Source organism: Chelonia mydas, chromosome 1, assembly GCF_015237465.2.
Source record: "Chelonia mydas isolate rCheMyd1 chromosome 1, rCheMyd1.pri.v2, whole genome shotgun sequence".
NCBI lineage: Eukaryota > Metazoa > Chordata > Testudines > Cheloniidae > Chelonia > Chelonia mydas.
The window spans coordinates 9,962,294-9,979,614 of record NC_057849.1 but is presented as its reverse complement, the minus strand read 5'-3'; the positions used below and the strand labels follow the sequence as shown (position 1 = coordinate 9,979,614).

The 17,321-nt window shown below is 57.0% G+C and overlaps 1 protein-coding gene across 3 annotated transcripts in view; it reads right to left on the bottom strand.

Annotated features, from left to right (window-relative positions):
• Positions 1 to 3,461: 3,461 nt before the first annotated feature.
• Positions 3,462 to 17,321, bottom strand: part of PDE2A (phosphodiesterase 2A) — a 363,204-nt gene continuing 349,344 nt past the window's right edge. For all 3 annotated transcript variants that reach the window (XM_037914731.2, XM_037914822.2, XM_043527204.1), the window contains 8 exons: positions 16,623 to 16,710; positions 14,901 to 14,948; positions 14,348 to 14,422; positions 13,423 to 13,522; positions 12,624 to 12,736; positions 11,788 to 11,826; positions 11,090 to 11,196; positions 3,462 to 9,498 (listed from right to left, as the gene is read on the bottom strand). In XM_037914731.2, the coding sequence (XP_037770659.1) occupies positions 9,270 to 9,498; positions 11,090 to 11,196; positions 11,788 to 11,826; positions 12,624 to 12,736; positions 13,423 to 13,522; positions 14,348 to 14,422; positions 14,901 to 14,948; positions 16,623 to 16,710 (799 nt within the window). In that variant the 3' untranslated portion in view covers positions 3,462 to 9,269. The remainder of the gene's footprint in view (positions 9,499 to 11,089; positions 11,197 to 11,787; positions 11,827 to 12,623; positions 12,737 to 13,422; positions 13,523 to 14,347; positions 14,423 to 14,900; positions 14,949 to 16,622; positions 16,711 to 17,321) is intronic.

Below are 17,321 nucleotides of genomic sequence, written 5' to 3'. Positions count from 1 at the left end.
TCGCGGGTTGGAAGGGTGTGCTCACAAGCATAACAGCTGGAAAGCTCGCTCCAAAACAGCAGCGGGCTGGCCGGACCTACACCCCCGAACACAGGAGTCAGAGAGGGCCGAACAGGGCGCGAGTGCAGAGCATGGGCTTGCAGTGCAGGAGGCGGCCAGTGACGAAGGCAAACGCTTTACTGTGCGCGGCTCTCCCAGTGCAGACCTAAACAGCCCAGGCCACTCAACTTGGTGGCGATGCTAAAGAACCCACAGCATTTTTCGTAAGAGAAGAGGGTTTATCCCACTGATCTTGGCTAAAAGTCTCCTCTCCCCACTGCTGTGCGGACTGCTGTATACCAGGCAGTTGTTGCCCTCCCCAGAAGTGGCTGCATTTCAGCGCGACTTGCAAAGTGTTTTAGGATGAAATGTGCCTGAATGGACCGGCTATTGTGTGTCTGCTACCACTGCCCCCTAGGGGATGTAATCAGAACTGTCAGCTGTGCACCTCACTCCTAACCTGGGCCCGAGGGCATGCCTCCTTCTTTTGTTTTACTTTACATAATGTGTTAAAAGTAACTTTAGAAACACTCACTTGCCTCCAGCACGAAGCTGAGCGAACGAGACACTCCGGGAAGACGAAAGAGCAGAGGCTTAACAAGTGTTTAAGTGTTGAGAAGACAAGACACCGTTACTGTTAGACCCAGGATATCACCTGGGGACGCCGAAAGCCAGGGGCAGATTTGGCCCCTGCATCGTTCCACGAAAGAATCAGTAGGATCCCACCATCTGTACTATGTGTGGGGGGATTCTGAACAGCTGGAAGCTCTGCTCATCGCTTGGCCATTCAGCGTCTGTCAAGGTTCCTCCCCCACTCTGAACTCTAGGGTACAGATGTGGGGACCTGCATGAAAAACCTCCTAAGCTTATCTTTACCAGCTTAGGTCAAAACTTCCCCAAGGTACAAAATATTCCACCCTTTGTCCTTGGATTGGCCGCTACCACCACCAAACTAATACTGGTTACTGGGGAAGAGTTGTTTGGACACGTCTTTCCCCCCACAATACTTCCCAAAACCTTGCACCCCACTTCCTGGACAAGGTTTGGTAAAAAAGCCTCACCAATTTGCCTAGGTGACTACAGACCCAGACCCTTGGATCTTAAGAACAATGAACAATCCTCCCAACACTTGCACCCCCCCTTTCCTGGGAAATGTTGGATAAAAAGCCTCACCAATTTGCATAGGTGACCACAGACCCAAACCCTTGGATCTGAGAACAATGAAAAAGCATTCAGTTTTCTTACAAGAAGACTTTTAATAAAAATAGAAGTAAATAGAAATAAAGAAATCCCCCCTGTAAAATCAGGATGGTAGATACCTTACAGGGTAATTAGATTCAAAACATAGAGAACCCCTCTAGGCAAAACCTTAAGTTACAAAAAAGATACCCAGACAGAAATAGTTATTCTATTCAGCACAGTTCTTTTCTCAGCCATTTAAAGAAATCATAATCTAACACGTACCTAGCTAGATTACTTACTAAAAGTTCTAAGACTCCATTCCTGGTCTATCCCCAGCAAAGACAGATATAGACAGACACACAGACCCTTTGTTTCTCTCCCTCCTCCCAGCTTTTGAAAGTATCTTGTCTCCTCATTGGCCATTTTGGTCAGGTGCCAGCGAGGTTACCTTTAGCTTCCTAACCCTTTACAGGTGAGAAGAGCTTTCCCCTGGCCAGGAGGGATTTCAAAGGGGTTTACCCTTCCCTTTATATTTATGACAGTGTCTCTCTGCCGCCGTATGAGTTTGCATCCACGCCATTCCTGCTAAGGTTATTCTCAGAGGGGCCAGTACCTTCAGAGGCACGATCTACCGCTCCAGCTGGCTATTTCGCCCTACAGTGAGAGCAGGGATAGCATTCAGAGCTTCCTGCTCTGAAAGGACAGGGGCCTACCACATGACAGAAAGGAAAATCTCCTTTTGCTAAGGGTAGCATAGGGTCTATGACACCTAGTTGAGCAGCACTGATTTCATCTGTAGAGGACAGCGACGCACATGTACACCAGCTGGCTCAGAACGGTTTGTAGTGTTGGCCCGGTTTTCAGACATATTAAGCTTTTCCAGCCGCACTGGTCGCTAAACTTCTAATGGCCTGTAATACTAGGTGGGGAGGGCGCTGAGTTACTACAGAGAATTCTCTCCCAGGGGTCTGGGTGGTGGGTCTCACCTACATGCTCAGGGTCTAATTGATCCCCATATCTGGGGTCAGGAGCGAATTTCCCCCCGGTCAGATGAGTAGAGACCCTGGTGAGGTTTTGCCTTCCTCTGCAGCACAGGGCATGGGTCACTTGCAGGTTTAAACTAGCGTAAATGGTGGATTCTCTGTAACTCAAAGTCTTTAAATCATGATTTGAGGTCGTTAGTGCCTGAGCCAGAGGTTCGGGGTCTGTTCCAGGAAAGGGTGGGTGAGGTTCTGTAGCCTGCAAAGTGCAGGAGGTCAGATTAGATGATCATGATGGTCCCTTCTGGCCTTAAAGTTTATGAGTCTAGGAGACACAGACTCTGTCAGCATTTCCATTACCAAGTAACATGACAGACTCCCAATACTATGCCTTAAACTGCCTTGGAGACATCGGCGAAGCCAAGACTGGGGTGGACTTTTTGAAACCTCTGTAGCCTCTGGGCAGCTATCCCCTAACACCTAGAGTGACCAGATGTCCCGTTTTTAAAGGGACAGTCCTGTTTTTTGGGACTTTTTCTTATATAGGCGCCTATTACCCACTCCATCCCCCGTCCCGTTTTTTCACAGTTGCTATCTGGTCACCCTACTAACACCATCATCAGTCAGGTCTGCTGACGGAGAGGGAAGAGCCCCACCTATTGTATCACCAACACCACTTCCGGGTGTTCCTGGGAACCCTGCCCCCCAGAACTGAAACAGGCCAGCTCCTGTTTAGCTGAGACCTGACACATCAAACCAGCCAGCCATGTGCCTTGCGATCGGCCACCTGGTCCCCACGCAGAATAAAAAGCAGACACTGGAGATCGGTGTATGAAATTTATTAGGAAAAAAATTCCCCATTTTTTTCCCCTTCACAACTATTTAAGGGAGAAAAAAAAAATGAAACCCCAGAACAACCAATGTAATAAGAAGACAGAAAAGCTGGAAAATATTTCACACACACACACACGCTAGGTAAGAGAACCCCTACAAACCGGCCGGGCTTTACAGTATCTACAGGTGGCTATGTACAAAGGAGAGAGAGAAAAAGAACCACACTTACAAACACAGCAACATTAAAACCAGCAAGGGTGCAAAACACGGCCACAACTTGGAAGCAGCCACTTCACATTTTGGTTTGGTTTGTTGACTCCGCTTTTATACAGCGCCAGGGGAATCCGGGTGGCAACTACGCAGCGGGGTGTGGATGTTGGCGCGTCTGTGACCCCCCCCCCTTCCCCTTCGCTCTTTTGTGCTCGCAAGTGAGCGGAAGGAAGGGAGCACCTGGTGTGGGTCCCAGCTCTTGCTTGATTTGCAGGAAAGAGTCCGAATAGAAAAGGTCCAGGCTGCGGGGGAAAAGCGCTGATGTCCGCATGTAAGCTAGCAGTGGTGGTGTTCTCCAAGGGGGAAATCAGGCCAGCACAAGTTCTATGCACCCCCTAAGTCCTAGTGCTTTGTTATGCACAGGCCTTACACAGGGGTGAATTTCACCCTCTGTTTTTATTTACACAGCTCCAGTGGAGAAAAAAGGGATAGATTTGACCCACTGATTCCCCCGCCCCACGTTATGCGCCCTTTTCCAGGATGCCACCAATGGATAAGTCAGACCCTTAGAAACTATCGTTAAAACCACGTTACTGCAAGTTTACATACACCGTCAACTTTGCTCTTCACGCAGCGGAAGATGGAGTGTCGATAAATAATTTCCCATTCCCAAACAATGGCTATAATACAACGTGGTGGTTACAAATTAATTACAAGCACTGCCAGATAAAATCGAATGGAGCGTAACAATCAGAGTAAGCTTTGTTTTCAGGGTTGGGAGGTTTTTTTGCCTTTAGGGTTTTTTTATTTATTTATTTATTTTCAATTTCTTTGCTATCTTCCCCTCTGCAAATACTTACAGTTGTTCTAAGAGGGACTGTGGTAGAAAGAAATAGACGTACTCCTATACAAAGCTATCAGCCAACATTCACATTTAGTAACTACGCACGGTCCTACCAAGTATTTTATACAAAGCATCTTTCTAAAGGCAACTCTGAATAGGTAAGGCAAATGAATACATGTTTTCGGTTAGCATCCTTGTCTTCAGAGTCTCCCACTGTTCCCCACATACATCAGCACACACGACATATATTCAGAGAAACATACAATTAAAAAAAGACCCCGAGGAAAATCTGTATGTAGCCCAAATCCACAAGAAATTCATACCCACAGCACGAGCCAATGTCTGGTCGCTGGATGGTGCGCAGAGCAGGTAGGGATGACATCCATGTGTACTGCATGTCGCTGAAGACCAGATGTTCCTACATTTACACACTGCAGTGCTCATCCACCCACAGGATCCAGACAATCCTGCCCTTCCTCCCCAGGTAAATAGTCCAGCTGCTGATTACACTGATGCACTTTGGTAGCCCTTTCCATTTGAGGCTCTCAAAGCCTGAATAATGGTTCCAGCCTCAGAGCAGCTCCTGTGAGATAAGAGAGTCATGGATGGGGAAACTGAGGCACGGGGAGAGAGAAAGTGATTTGCCTGAGGTCGCGCAGTGAGTCAATGGCAAAGCCAGGAATAGCATCCTCATTTAGAACGCAATCTGCTGCCCTAAACACCAGCTCCCTCTTTCTCCCCATGCTGAGCACTGCTCTGAGATGGAAACCTGCAGCATGGTCTCCAGGACTCTAAGCCTCAGCTGCTGTGTTTACCAGCATGGGTATTTACAGGCCCGATGTGCTTCTGACTGGGATTTCCCCCACTTTACAGCACTGAAAATTCTCCTCAGCAGTTCGGGCTCCATTCCCGCAGACCGAAAGGGAAGACAGAACGCGCAGTACAAAAAATGTTGAAAGATGGCACCCAATGTGGACCGAAGCAAAGGGAATGCTGGGATGCGAACCGATGCATCACAGGGCGTTGGGACAGGACCCCGAATGCCCCGCCCCCTTCCCACAAGCCACAGCGCCAGAATGGGAAGAGGTGCTCGGTGGGATAGCTGCCCATCGTGCACGGCTCCCAATGCCGCGGCAAGTGCCGCAAACGTGGCCAGGCCAGTGCGCTTGCAGCTGTCAGTGTGGACAGACTGCAGCGCTTTCCCTACTGCGCCCTACGAAGGCGGGTTTAACTCACAGCGCTCTACCGCTGCACGTGTAGCCGTGCCCGAAGATTAAACACACCCGGCAGCTCCTACCGCTCCTCAGCCGTAGGTTTTAAGGCCAGATCGGACCATTGTCACCACAGAGTCTGAGCCCCCACGTAACGCAGGCCAGTCAACACTCTTCAGACACTCAGCAGTGAGTATTGGGTAAGGGCATCATCATCCCCCTCCACCAGACATTTATGTAACTCCACCCCCATGCTGACCCCCCACGCTGACACCCCACAGCCAGTATGCAAAGACTCCTGCCGCCAGGTCGGCGTCGGATGGCTTTAGTTGAGGTTCGCCAGGCTCGCTATTTCAGAAGGTGCGGCTTTAGCAAAGCAAAGGGACCAGTTTTTGTGAAATACGCCCCTGTGGCCTGCTTGTGCCTTCGAAATAGGGTTTAGCTGGGACTTTGTGCAGTGGGCTTGTGCCAGTGTAACCCACACACCTCCTGGGTGTGGTGTTCTGTCCCCTCCAGAGGCACCCAGACCACTTAGAGATTCATGAGTCTGCTGCAGCCTTAGCTAAGAGCCAGGCGGCTTTTAGCTCACGCGGGACAGTCTCATGCACTAAGCTCCAGAGGCCCCAGGTTTGATCCCATCTGCCGACAACCGGGGTCTGTCGGTGTTACACCAGCACTCTGCACAGGGTGAATTTCACCCCCTAGGGACAGCCACAGTTGGTTCATTGTGATCAATGCAGTTTGCAGTGTCGGGGCCCCCTGGGCCACGCTAGCCTACCTCCATGTTTTGCAGTATCCATTATTGGGGAAGAGCCTGGGTTCTCTGGACTTGCTACAAAAAACGACACAAGACCAGCTGACACCACCTGGCCACATTCTCTTTGGAGACTCTTCTGCCTCTAGATGGTGGCGCTCTCCTGTAGCTCCCGTTCCTCTCTTTATCTGGAGGACTGCGTGGAGCAGGGGCTAGGGTTAGGGGTTAGGGGCCTAGGCCGGAAAGGGCAGAGCTGAGGGAGACCTTGGATCGGGGTTCTGGTCTGTTTCAACTCGATGGGGCCAACCCATAAGCCCAGATCTGGCTCTAAACTTTCCGAAAGGTTGGGGCTCTTCAGTGTAGGGTGTTTAGCTTTGGGCCATCTCTCGTACAGGGGTAAGAGAGAGGAAGTCCCGTCCATCCATCAAATCCAGCTCACGACAAAGGCGAGATGTAATCCTCAACCGTGGATGCCACAGTCCTTCTGGTCCTGCTTCTTGGTCTTCATCTGGGTTCCTCCCCCTCTGCTGATGGCCCTCGAGCACCGCCAGTGGTGGGAATTGTGTCATCACCGCACAGAGCCGTTTACGCCGTCAGCTGGGAGACCAAGGAGCCCCTGGCCATGGAGATCCCAGACCCTGTTCCCATGCTGATGCCCCTTGTGAGAAAGAATCAAGTTGAGCATGCAGAAGACAAGTGAGAAAGCAGCAGACTGGCCTCTGCGCGGAGTGATATCCTGGGGGGAACAGCCAGGGCGAAATCCTGGCCCTACTGAAGTCAATGGCACAAACCCACTGATTTCAGTGGGGCCAGGAATCCAGCCCAGGCCGTTCAGTGTCTTCCCAAGAAGGAGGAACAGCACCCGGGGCTATGTACACTAGTGACTGCTGCGATTGGCAGGGGAAGATGACGTGGGAAAGGATTTAAAGGCCCACACGGACTCCACCAGCAGGCCTGTCCTCTGATCAATAGCAAACGAAACCGGCAAGTGCTTCAGCACCAGATGTCCTCTTGAGTGAGAACGTGGGACCAGTGGGACCAGGCCATGCAGGAGACAGGGCTCTGCCCCCTCTCAAATAACTATCGTCTGTTTCCCTGAAGGCTGGGACACCTCGCCCCCTTGACAATCATTTGCTCAGCAGACGACGATTTGTCCCTCAGAGTCCACGTGGGCAGCTGGGACGCGCTGGCCACAACACTACAGTACCGGCCTCGGGGAGAAAGTCCGTATTTCCTGCTTTCCTGGCGATCAGCTGAACGCTTTGCTGCAGCTCTGCCACTCAGGGGCCCGAGACCTTACGCAGACCGTGGAGTCAGTTGGAATTCAAGGCATATAGCGGGGAAAGCGCCAGGTTAGGGTCTGTGAGTGCGACACGTGGGTACGTAGCTAGCAAGCTGTACGCTCGGTGGCTGGCGCGTTTCTCTCCCTGCTGCATTCCCGCCATCCCCCGAGTCCCTTAGACCCGTCGGCCCCACACCACTAACACAGCGGGTGCAGCAGAAAAGAGACCGGTGAGCGTGTTAATAAAAGGCCTGAAGGAGGCTTAAAACCCCTCCAGCGTCCACAGGAAACGCTGCCCCCGGCACATTTCAGATGGCGTGTGTGACACATGCCCTCTGGATTCTGTGTCCAATCTAGGCCTCTAAATAATCTCCGTGCTGGCCCTGCTAGACAAGGGACAGGCGGCCCGTGCATCTGGTGAAGGGTGCAGAGTGCTAGCTGGCTCACTGCACTCCGGCTCTGCGCCATTGCTCAGGGAACACCACAGCTCAGGGAGACACTGCTTGGCAGATGCCTTCTGGAACCGGCGCGCCCCATCAAGGGCAGCCGGGGCGCGTCTGCGTGGTCGGCTGCTGGCTCGGCTGGGTATTTGCAGGGCACACGTGGGTACCGGGACCTTCTCTGCTAAAGCATCCAAAGGGCAGGTTTCAATTACAAAGGCAGCGATGGGCCAAGATGTGGGCGAAGGGGAAAGTGCTCTGTGCTGACGTCACTGGATGTGCGTCTGCTTACACCGGGTGTGGCTCTGGCCCCGCAGACGCCCCCTTCTGAGATCACAAGCTGGCAGTGATCATGCACTGGCGTTTCTGGTCAGCAGTTAGAGGCACGTGCATGGATCAGGGGCGTTTTATGGCCTGCAGACTCCAGTCTCTCCTCTCCTGCAGTGTCCTCTCAGGACAGGTTTCCCTGACGGATGGCTTTGTGCTCCTCTCTGGATCTAAACACCCTTCCTCTGCCCTCCACCACCGCGAGACAGCAGGAGGCGGCTGGCCCTGGATCCGAGAGCAGGGAGGCCGTCATTGGGAGGAGAGCAGCCGTGAGCCTGTGCTTGGAAGTACGGGACCTGTCATGCCCGACTGCCTGGAGGTCAGAAAAACACATCGTGCTCTCAGCCAGACATCCCCAGAGCAAAGACCCGGTTCTACGGCCCTACTGCTCCGCGCCCACAGATACGTTCACGAGGACACGCCACACGTGATTTCTCCCGGCCATTCGTCTCTGCAACCCTCGGGAACATTTCCACTCTCCTCGGCGACTGGCTCCCTCTCCTTTCCGTCCCTGCCTGCCTGCACAGCTCTCCCCTGTCCCAGCCTCACGGGCCATGTAACTCCCCATTCAACAGCCAGGGTTTGCAGATCAGCCTGCAGGAAAACCTCTCCCCCCACCCTGAAGCAGCCAGCGGCGAAAGTCCTCCATGTCAGTCAACCCGTGAAGTTCAGCTCTCAGGAGGGCGTGAAGCATGAGATCCTGGTCTGGGAAGTGAGGGCAGCCGTGCTCAGAGGGGAAGGGCAGCCTCAGGCCTTCTCAAAGCACACACTCTCCCTGGCCCTGGCGAACCCCCTTCTGTTCCCAGCGCAGACACCGAGCCCTGGAGCCATTGAAAAGCGATGGTCCCCGTACAGAAGGGGATGAGGGAAGTGCGGTTCATTTCAATGTACAGCAAAAGGAGTCCAAGGAATAACGCCCGCCCCCCCGGCATCCAAAAGAGCACATGGGTGAGTGTCCTGAACAGGTGTGAATCAGAGCCGCCGTCCCACCTGCGGGGCTAGGCACGGCCTGGGCGGGACCGTGACTGCAGAGAACGCACTGGACAAATAAGGATTTATCAAAACCAGCTCCCTCTTTCCTTTGGATCCAGGAGAAAAGGGACAAAGAGTCGCTGAGTTTGTCGTTCTGTCACCCCCTCCCCCCCCCCCCAGCAGTGAGGAGAACCTCATTGCGCCACCGTCTCCATGTGCCCCTCCGAGTCCAGGCAGCCGTTCATCTTGGCGCTCTCCCTGTCCATCCCCTGCAGGTCGTACTCCTCGTCCAGGAAGTCCAGCGAGTTGTTGCTGGGGAGGCCCCTGATGGTGAATTTGTGAGACACTTTGGTCCACTGCTCCCTGTTGCTGGCCACCCTCTCGTACAGCTCGGTGGCTCTCGGGAACAGGTCCTGGAGCAGCCTGGGGGACAAGGAGAACGCCCGTCAGCAGGAGGGGTGGCGAGCCATAGCCCCGGGGGCCGCGAACAGGGGCCCCCTGCGCTGCACGCACACTGCCAAGGACTGGCCGGGGCGGAGAAAACAAATGGGCACTAAACTAGGCAGTCCATACCAGACACATGAGCCCGTCATGAGGCAAACGCCGGCGGGGTTAGGCCCCTGGCCAGGGCAGATAACTTGGGCTGGGGCAGGGAGAGCCAGCCTTCCCACTCTTGGCTTCACCCAGATCTGGCCACTAGTAGTGCCAGCCAGCCCTTTTTATCTGGCCTGCTTGGCCCTGATTGGCCTCTGCCTGCTCCCGGCCCTTCTAGGCACCAGGAGACCAACTCTCGCTGGTTCTGCCTGCAGCTGATCATGGGAGGCCCCTCTAGGCCTGACCTCGCTGCTTTTCTCTTCCAGCTGGACATTATCTTAGGGTGGGGCATGCTGATGAAGTCCCAGTTCCGGGGGCCGGGGGGAGATGGGGGAGACACACCACCCACCAGAGAGTGCCCAGTGGGGCTTGTGCCGGGCTCTGACTGTCCCGGAGCTAAGCAGCCCCTGCCACTGGAGGGCACCAGGGATTGCAGCCTGCCCTCCCTCGGGGTTAAACAGGATCTGATGGCAGGGCGTGCGTGCGTGTGTGTGTGTGGGGGGGGAAGGATTGATTAAACAGGATCTGATGCGCAGGGCGGTGTGTGTGTATGTGGGGTGTGTGTGTGTGGGGGGGTGTTAAAGAGGATTTGATGCCCAGGGCATTGTGTGAGAGAGTGTGTGTGTGTGTGTGTTTGGTTAAAGCAGATCTGATGCCCAGGGCTGTGTGCGAGTGTAGTGTGTGTGTGTGTGGGGAGGGTTGGTTAAACAGGATCTGCTGCACAGGGCGGTGTGTGTGTATGTGGGGTGGGAGTGAGTGTGTGTGTGTGTGTGTGTATGGGGGGCTAAAGAGGATCTGATGCCCAGGGCAGTGTATGAGTGTGAGTGTGAGGGTGTGTGTGGGGGGAGGGGGGTGTTAAAGAGGATCTGATGCCCAGGGCTGTGTGTGAGTGTGTGTGTGGGGAGGAGGGGAGGGGGCGGGGTTGGTTAAACAGGATCTGATGGCAGCACTCAGTGTGTGTGTGTGTGTGTGTGTGTGAGGGCTCTGTGTGTGTGTGTCAGGACTGGGGGGGGCTCTGTGTGTGTAGATATGTGTGTGTGTTTGTGTCAGGGCTGGGGGGGCTCTGTGTGTGTGTGTCAGGACTGGGGGGGCTCTGTGTGTGTAGATGTGTGTGTGTGTGTGTGTCAGGACTGGGGGGGCTCTGTGTGTGTGGGGAGGTATGTGTGTGTGTCAGGACTGGGGGGGGCTTTGTGTGTGTAGATATGTGTGTGTGTGTGTGTCAGGGCTGGGGGGGCTCTGTGTGTGTGGGGAGGTGTGTGTGTGTGTATGTGTGTGTTTGTGAGGGCTGGGGGGGGCTCTGTGCGGGGGCGGGGGGGGGCGTGCACTGCGTTGCTAAGCTCCATGCAGCTGCTGCCATTGTCGGCGCTGTTCCTGCACGGAGCCCTCCCCTGCCCCCAGCAGCCGGCCCCCGGGCACTCACTTGTAGATGGGCATGGCGATGTGCTCCATGAAGCTGATCTGCAGCTCGGGGATGTAGGCCTTCTCCCGGTCCATCATCTCCATGGGGCGGTTGCCCATGGCTTTTTCCTGCAGAGAACAGGCAAAGGAGGCTGTGATCCCCGCAGTCCCTGGCTTCACGCCTCCGAGCCAGGAATCCCCGGCCCGCATCACCCTGTCCTAGATGCCCAGCCAGCCTGGGGCTGGTTTAGTCTCCTCTGGGAGCACACAGCCCCATGGATGGAGGGTGCAGAGGGCCAGCCGTAGGCCTGGCTCTGCCTCCACCTGGCCCGTGTCTGGTGCCTCCTGGGGGCGTCAGAGGGAGAGGCTGGCAGGTGATTCAGTGTGGAGAGCCAGCGCCGGGCTTTTTAAGATGTCCTGAAGAACCACAGCTGAGCCGAACCCAATCTAAGGATGGGGGGGAATCTGTGGACGCTTCCCTGTCCCCAGCAGGACAAACTGCCCCTTAGGATGGGCTCATCCATGCCAACCGGCAGCCCGCCCCGGTCACGCCAATGTCCGGCTAAAACGCGGGCATCAGACACCCTGGAGTGAGAGCCAACCTCCGCGCGCTCTTGCTGGAAATGCAGCCCCTGGCCTGCAGCATGGGGTGGCCTGGGAACAAACGGAAGGAAGCCAAGCCCGACACACCGGCTGCCCCAGAGGGATTTATTCACGTACCAGATCTCCCTGGGAGAAGAACTCCTTGTAGATCAGCTCCTGTGAAGGAAAGGCCATGGATCAGAATTGCTCCACGCTAGCTCCGGGATCCCCTGCTCTGCTTAGAGAGAGACTCGTCTGCCCAGACAGTGCCGGGCTCCTCCCGTGAGACCCGGGGCCTCTCAACCTCACTGACATTTCCCAGCGTGCTCAGTGTTTTAACCGATACGGCTCTAACGATTCGAAGGGACGTGAGGAGGGTCGGCAGGGCTGGGAAGAGACGAGTCTCTGCTGTGTAGCTCGCCTCACCGGGCCAGCGCACTCAGAGCAAGGTGCAGAGCAAGCTAGAGGAGACCTTTCCTTACCCAAGGCAGGTTTGACCTGTGGCACTCACTGCTGCAGGAAGGTCCCTGCGTCAGTCGAAGGCCTGCTAACGCTCTGCCCACCGATAAGGCAGGGCGGCGATCTGGCTGAGCAGCCCCCATGCTCAGAGCAGAAGGTGATTGCCGGCTGGGAGCGAGGAGCGCTCTCCCTTGAGGAGCGCTGCGCAGCTGGCGAGGGTAAGGGTAGGCCTTGCTTTGCCCGCCTCTCTAGCGTTAAGTGCTGGCCACTGGGGGGAGCTGTACTGCAGCAGATGGACCTAATGTGTGATATTAGCACAGAGACTCGGATGCACCCCGGCTGTGGGTGGCAGCTCCTACCAATGAGCACAGCAGCCTCCCCCGTTACCCTTCCAGGGGGCGCTGGACCCCTGGACCCCACATTCGGATAGCACGGCCCCAGTGGAAGCGGCTGGAGCCCCCCTAGGCCGGGCCCAGGCACCCACGCGGAGGCGGAGGGGCCCCGCAGGTACTCACAGCGATCTTCCTGGTGGTTTTCCAGCCCTTGGTCTGGTCGGAGAGGTCGCAGGAGGTCATGAGCAGGCAGAGCAGCAGGCTGTGGTGCTGTTTGTTCTCCGGGTCGTAGCCGCCTGGGCAGGGGAGGCAGAGGGACGAGGGACGAGTTCCTGGGCGCCAGCGGGTCGGATCTCGTGCTGCGCTCCCAGCCGCGGGGCCGGCGACCCCTCTCCCCAGCCTGCCCCGGGGCTCCAGCCGAGCTCCAGCCCATCTGCCAAGCTGTTCACGCCCAGATCCTCCAAGGGGGTTAGGCGCCTAACTCTCCTTGGTGTCCGGGGGAGTTAGGAGCCTTTGAGGCTGATGGGCCCTACTCTGGATTCCCCTGGGTTGGGCCCGCTGTAGGGCTCCAGGAGCCGCTCCCAGATGCCTGCCTGACAGGGACTAGGTGCAGGAAGTGTCAGCATCCCCCCGCATTCAGGGGCATTTGCGCCCGGGGGGGTCAGGGCACAGTGAAGGAGCTAAGGAGTGCGTGGTAGCTGCCCCCCAGTGGTCACACAGGAGCATTACAACCTGCGGATTTCAACTTCCGCCCTCAAAGGGAAGCTGAGGACAGCTGGGGTCTGCTGCTGTTTCTAAACCCAGGCCCCGAGACGTTTTCCTGTTCTAGCTGTAAATCACGCGGGAGCCCTCGGGTGGCTGCTGGCCGCCATCCCAGGGACCAACTCCAGAGTCCCGGCGCCGGGATCCGGGAGCATTTGCTAGCGGCCGGTTTCACGTAGTGAATGCCTTCCGCTCCCGCCAGCGCCCCGTGGGACTTTACCTTCCGCCATCTTCTGCAGGTCCTTGAAGATTCGCAAGTGGTGAGCGAGATCCGTGGCCAGAATAATGTCCCTCATCAGATCCAGCATCCTTTGGTAATCCTGCAAGGCCAATCACACCGCGGCTGAGTGCCACGTGGCTCGGGGGACCTCACACCACGCGGCCTGATCGACACAGAAAGATCAAGGGAGTCAGCCAAAGTCACCAAACGACTCAGTGGCAGGACGGAAAATGGGACCAAGGAGACTCAAGTCCCCATCACCTGTTCTAACCACTAGACCACGCTTCCTTCCACCTCGCAGCCCTGCGGCTTTTATCCAGTGGAGTCCACAGCTGGGTCAGGGGCTTTGTTTAATCAGTGAGAGTTTCCCCTGGAAGCAGAAACCCTTTTTGGATCAAAGACGCCTCGGATCCAGGAGGAGGGAGGCGTGGCTTGTCCGAACCTGGCACAACGGGGCTCGCTGCATCTGGCCACGCGATGCGCCGAAGGAACCAAGGAGCGAAGCCCAGGCTCACACCTCTGGGAGAAGGACTCCGTCTGGATGTGGCTTCAGTGAGGCGCAGTGCCTGGCTGGCCCTTCTCACCTGGAGAGCAGGGCTCTAATCCTGAGGGGGGCCCCGCCCGAAAGGGAAACAGTCTCAGCACATGCCTAGAAGCCAATAGCACCACGTAATCTGGTACAATATGGCCCGGCTGAAGGGCCAGGGGATCCGGTGGGTCAGGAGTCAGGGGCCTTGGACGCAGCCAAGGTGCATCGACAGAACGGGCGGTGGGGAGTCTAAGGCTGGACTAGCTGGGGGGCTGCACATCAGGAGTGAGGGGTGCCGGCAGCACAGTGTGTCTGTGGGGGGGTGCAGGGCTGGACTAGCGGGGGGGCTGCACGTCAGGGGTGAGGGGCACCGGCAGCGAGCTCCGCCCCACTCACCTTGCGGGAGAAGTGGTCGAAGATGTTGCAGCCGTGGGTGTTTAGGATGGCAATGGCCTGTGCGAAGTGGTGTCTCTGCGGGGGGAAACCGAGGCACGGCAGGGAGGGCTGCATTAGTGAGAGGGCTCCACCAGGGGGCAGCACCCCCCATTGGTGCATGCACTCCCCCTCCCCAGCCTGTAGGGACAAGTGGGGCAGGACTCCATGCGCCTTACGGCTGGGCTGTGGGAAACATATGGAGGGGGCAGGCAGGGGCTTTCCCTGATATTCCACCCCCCAGGCCTTGGGCTTTCCCTAAGATGCCCTCTCTCCTTGTCCCCGGGTGAGGGAGAAGGTGATGGGGAACTCCATGCCCATCTATCCATGGCCCCCGCACCTGTGACAGCCACCCTGCCCCGCTGCCAGTGTGGAGCTGCAGAGCCCCCCCGAGGCTGAGAACTGCCGCAGTTGTTTCACTGGTGAGCTAGGCAAGCAGCTGCCAGAGCCAGGCCCCGCGCCCTGAGTGCGGCAGGGTGCGGGAACGAGGCGAGGCGCGGGGCAGAAAGCGTTTTACCTCCATGACAGAGCCCTCGGAGCTGTAGAGCGCCGCCAGGACGGATTTCTGGAAGACAGAGGGGCACCGTGTGGGGAGGCCAGCTAGTGATGGGTGAGGGCGTCCGTCTCACTGGAGCTTTAGGGTTAGTGGGGGCTCTAGCTGGGCAGGTGCCCCCCTGCCACAGCCCTGCCGGCCTCCCAGCCTGGCCTCAGAAGGGACCCAACCCTGGCGCTGGGGCTGGTGGGGTTTGGGACCAGGAGCCCATCTACAGGTGCAGGGGGCCGAGGTCGGCCGCCAGTGTCACACCCAGGCCACGAGGGGGGTGGGCACGTTCCGTTGCTATGGCCCACAGGCTGTATATTCCCCGCCCCATCCCTCTGCTCATGTAGCAGGTCCCCTTCCCATTGTAGGGCACAGGGCTGAGATCTGGCGTCAGCCAGAGGCGCTGGCCCTTGCGTCTTGGGGGCTGGGAGGGATCCCACCCTCCGAACAGGAGGCCAGGCCGTCCCCCTGTGACGTAGGAGTGGTCTCCTCGAACCCGAGCCAAGTGACTGGAGCCTTTCCAGCCCCTTGCCTCGTGGCGGGGCTGGGAGCCGGAATCACAGGGGAGGGAGAATGAAAAACAAGCAGGCGAAAACGCCCCTGAAGCTCATTCCCGAGCTGGGGCCAGGTCGGGTTTTGGAACAAGATCTGGGGCAGCTGGCAGGAGCCAGCGAGGGACGAAGCCACACGATCCCCGCGAGGGCTGGGCAGGTCCTGGGTGCTCGGCTCATGGCAGTTGCAGTGTTCCCAGCACCATGGCTCCCCCTGCCCCTGGAGGGGTTGTGGGGAAGTTATGTCACCTCTTGTCGCTGTACATTTTCCTTTGCTTAGCAACAGCTGCCCAATGTTCAGAGCGAGGTCCCCAGGGCTTTGGTTCCCCCACAACGAGGTGTCCAGGGAGCCCGACCCCCAGCAGCTTCATCTCCAGCCCCATCAGGGAGCCAAAGGCCTGGTGCCTGAGGATCTTCTGTAACACCCCAGCCTCACCGACAGATCTCCTGTAATCCCTCGGCATCACCAGCAGATCTCCTGTAATCCCCCGGCCTTCTCATCAGATTTCCTGTAACCCCACAGCCTCACCATCAGATCTCCTGTAATCCCCCAGCTTCACCAGCAGATCTCCTGTAACCCCCCGGCCTTCTCATCAGATCTCCTGTAACCCCACAGCCTCACCGGCAGATCTCCTGTAATCCCCTGGCTTCACCAGCAGATCTCCTGTAACCCCCTGGCCTTCTCATCAGATCTCCTGTAACCTCACAGCCTCACCGGCAGATCTCCTGTAACCCCCCGGCCTTCTCATCAGATCTCCTGTAACCCCACAGCCTCACCGGCAGATCTCCTGTAATCCCCCGGCCTCACCGGCAGATCTCCTGTAACCCTGGGCCTCACCATCAGATCTCCTGTAATCCCCCGGCTTCACCAGCAGATCTCCTGTAATCCCTGGGCCTCGCCATCAGATCTCCTGTAATCCCCCGGCTTCACCAGCAGATCTCCTGTAATCCCCTGGCCTTCCCATCAGATCTCCTGTAACCCCCCAGCTTTCCCATCAGATCTCCTGTAACTCCTTGGCCTCACCGGCAGATCTCCTGTAACCCCCTGGGCTTCCTATCAGGTCTCCTGTAATCCCCCAGCCTCAGCAGCAGATCTCCTGTAACCCGCTGGGTTTACTAACGGATCTCCTGTAACCCCCGGCCTTACCGAAGCCACCTGGAACGAGTTATTGGTGCCTCTGTGGTCCAGGTCGTGACACATGCAGGAGATGAACAAGGCGAAGATCTCAATGTCTCTGTGGAGAGAAGGACCCGCTGAATCACGGTGACGAGGGACGAGAGAGGCTCTTGGGGCAACGCCTCCCTCTCTTGGGGGCCAGCTCAGCCCGTTCTCTGCAGTGACCTCTCCGGGCTGACGGGACTCTGGCGCCGGGGCCGTCTGAACTAGTCTCACTTCTGCAGCTCCAAGCAGGCAGCCACATTCTGCCGCCACTGAAAGTGTGTTCGGGGCTGGGGGGGGGGAATCCCCATTGAGCTCAACGGACCTACCCACAGGTGCAGGGATCACTTCGTGCACCCACTTCTGGGCTGGAACGCTGCCGTTTCATGCAGGGGCCTTATGGTTTGGGACAGGAAATGAAGAGGAGCAGCGCATGTGGGAATTCAGTGTGGCAGTGTGGAACGGCCCAGGGCCAACCCCCTGACTTGTGCAATGTGCTGTGGGGAAGCGGCGAGGACCTGTGTCAGCTGGTGCACCCTGGAGAGCGGTGCAGCGCCCCCTAGCACCAAGCCAGGGAACTGGGCTGATGGAGACTGGAGGGCAGGGCGCCACCTGCTGAATCAGCTGGAGAGAGGGGGCGGTATAGGTCGCCCGCCCAGCCGAGCTGGGAGATACACAGGCCAAGGG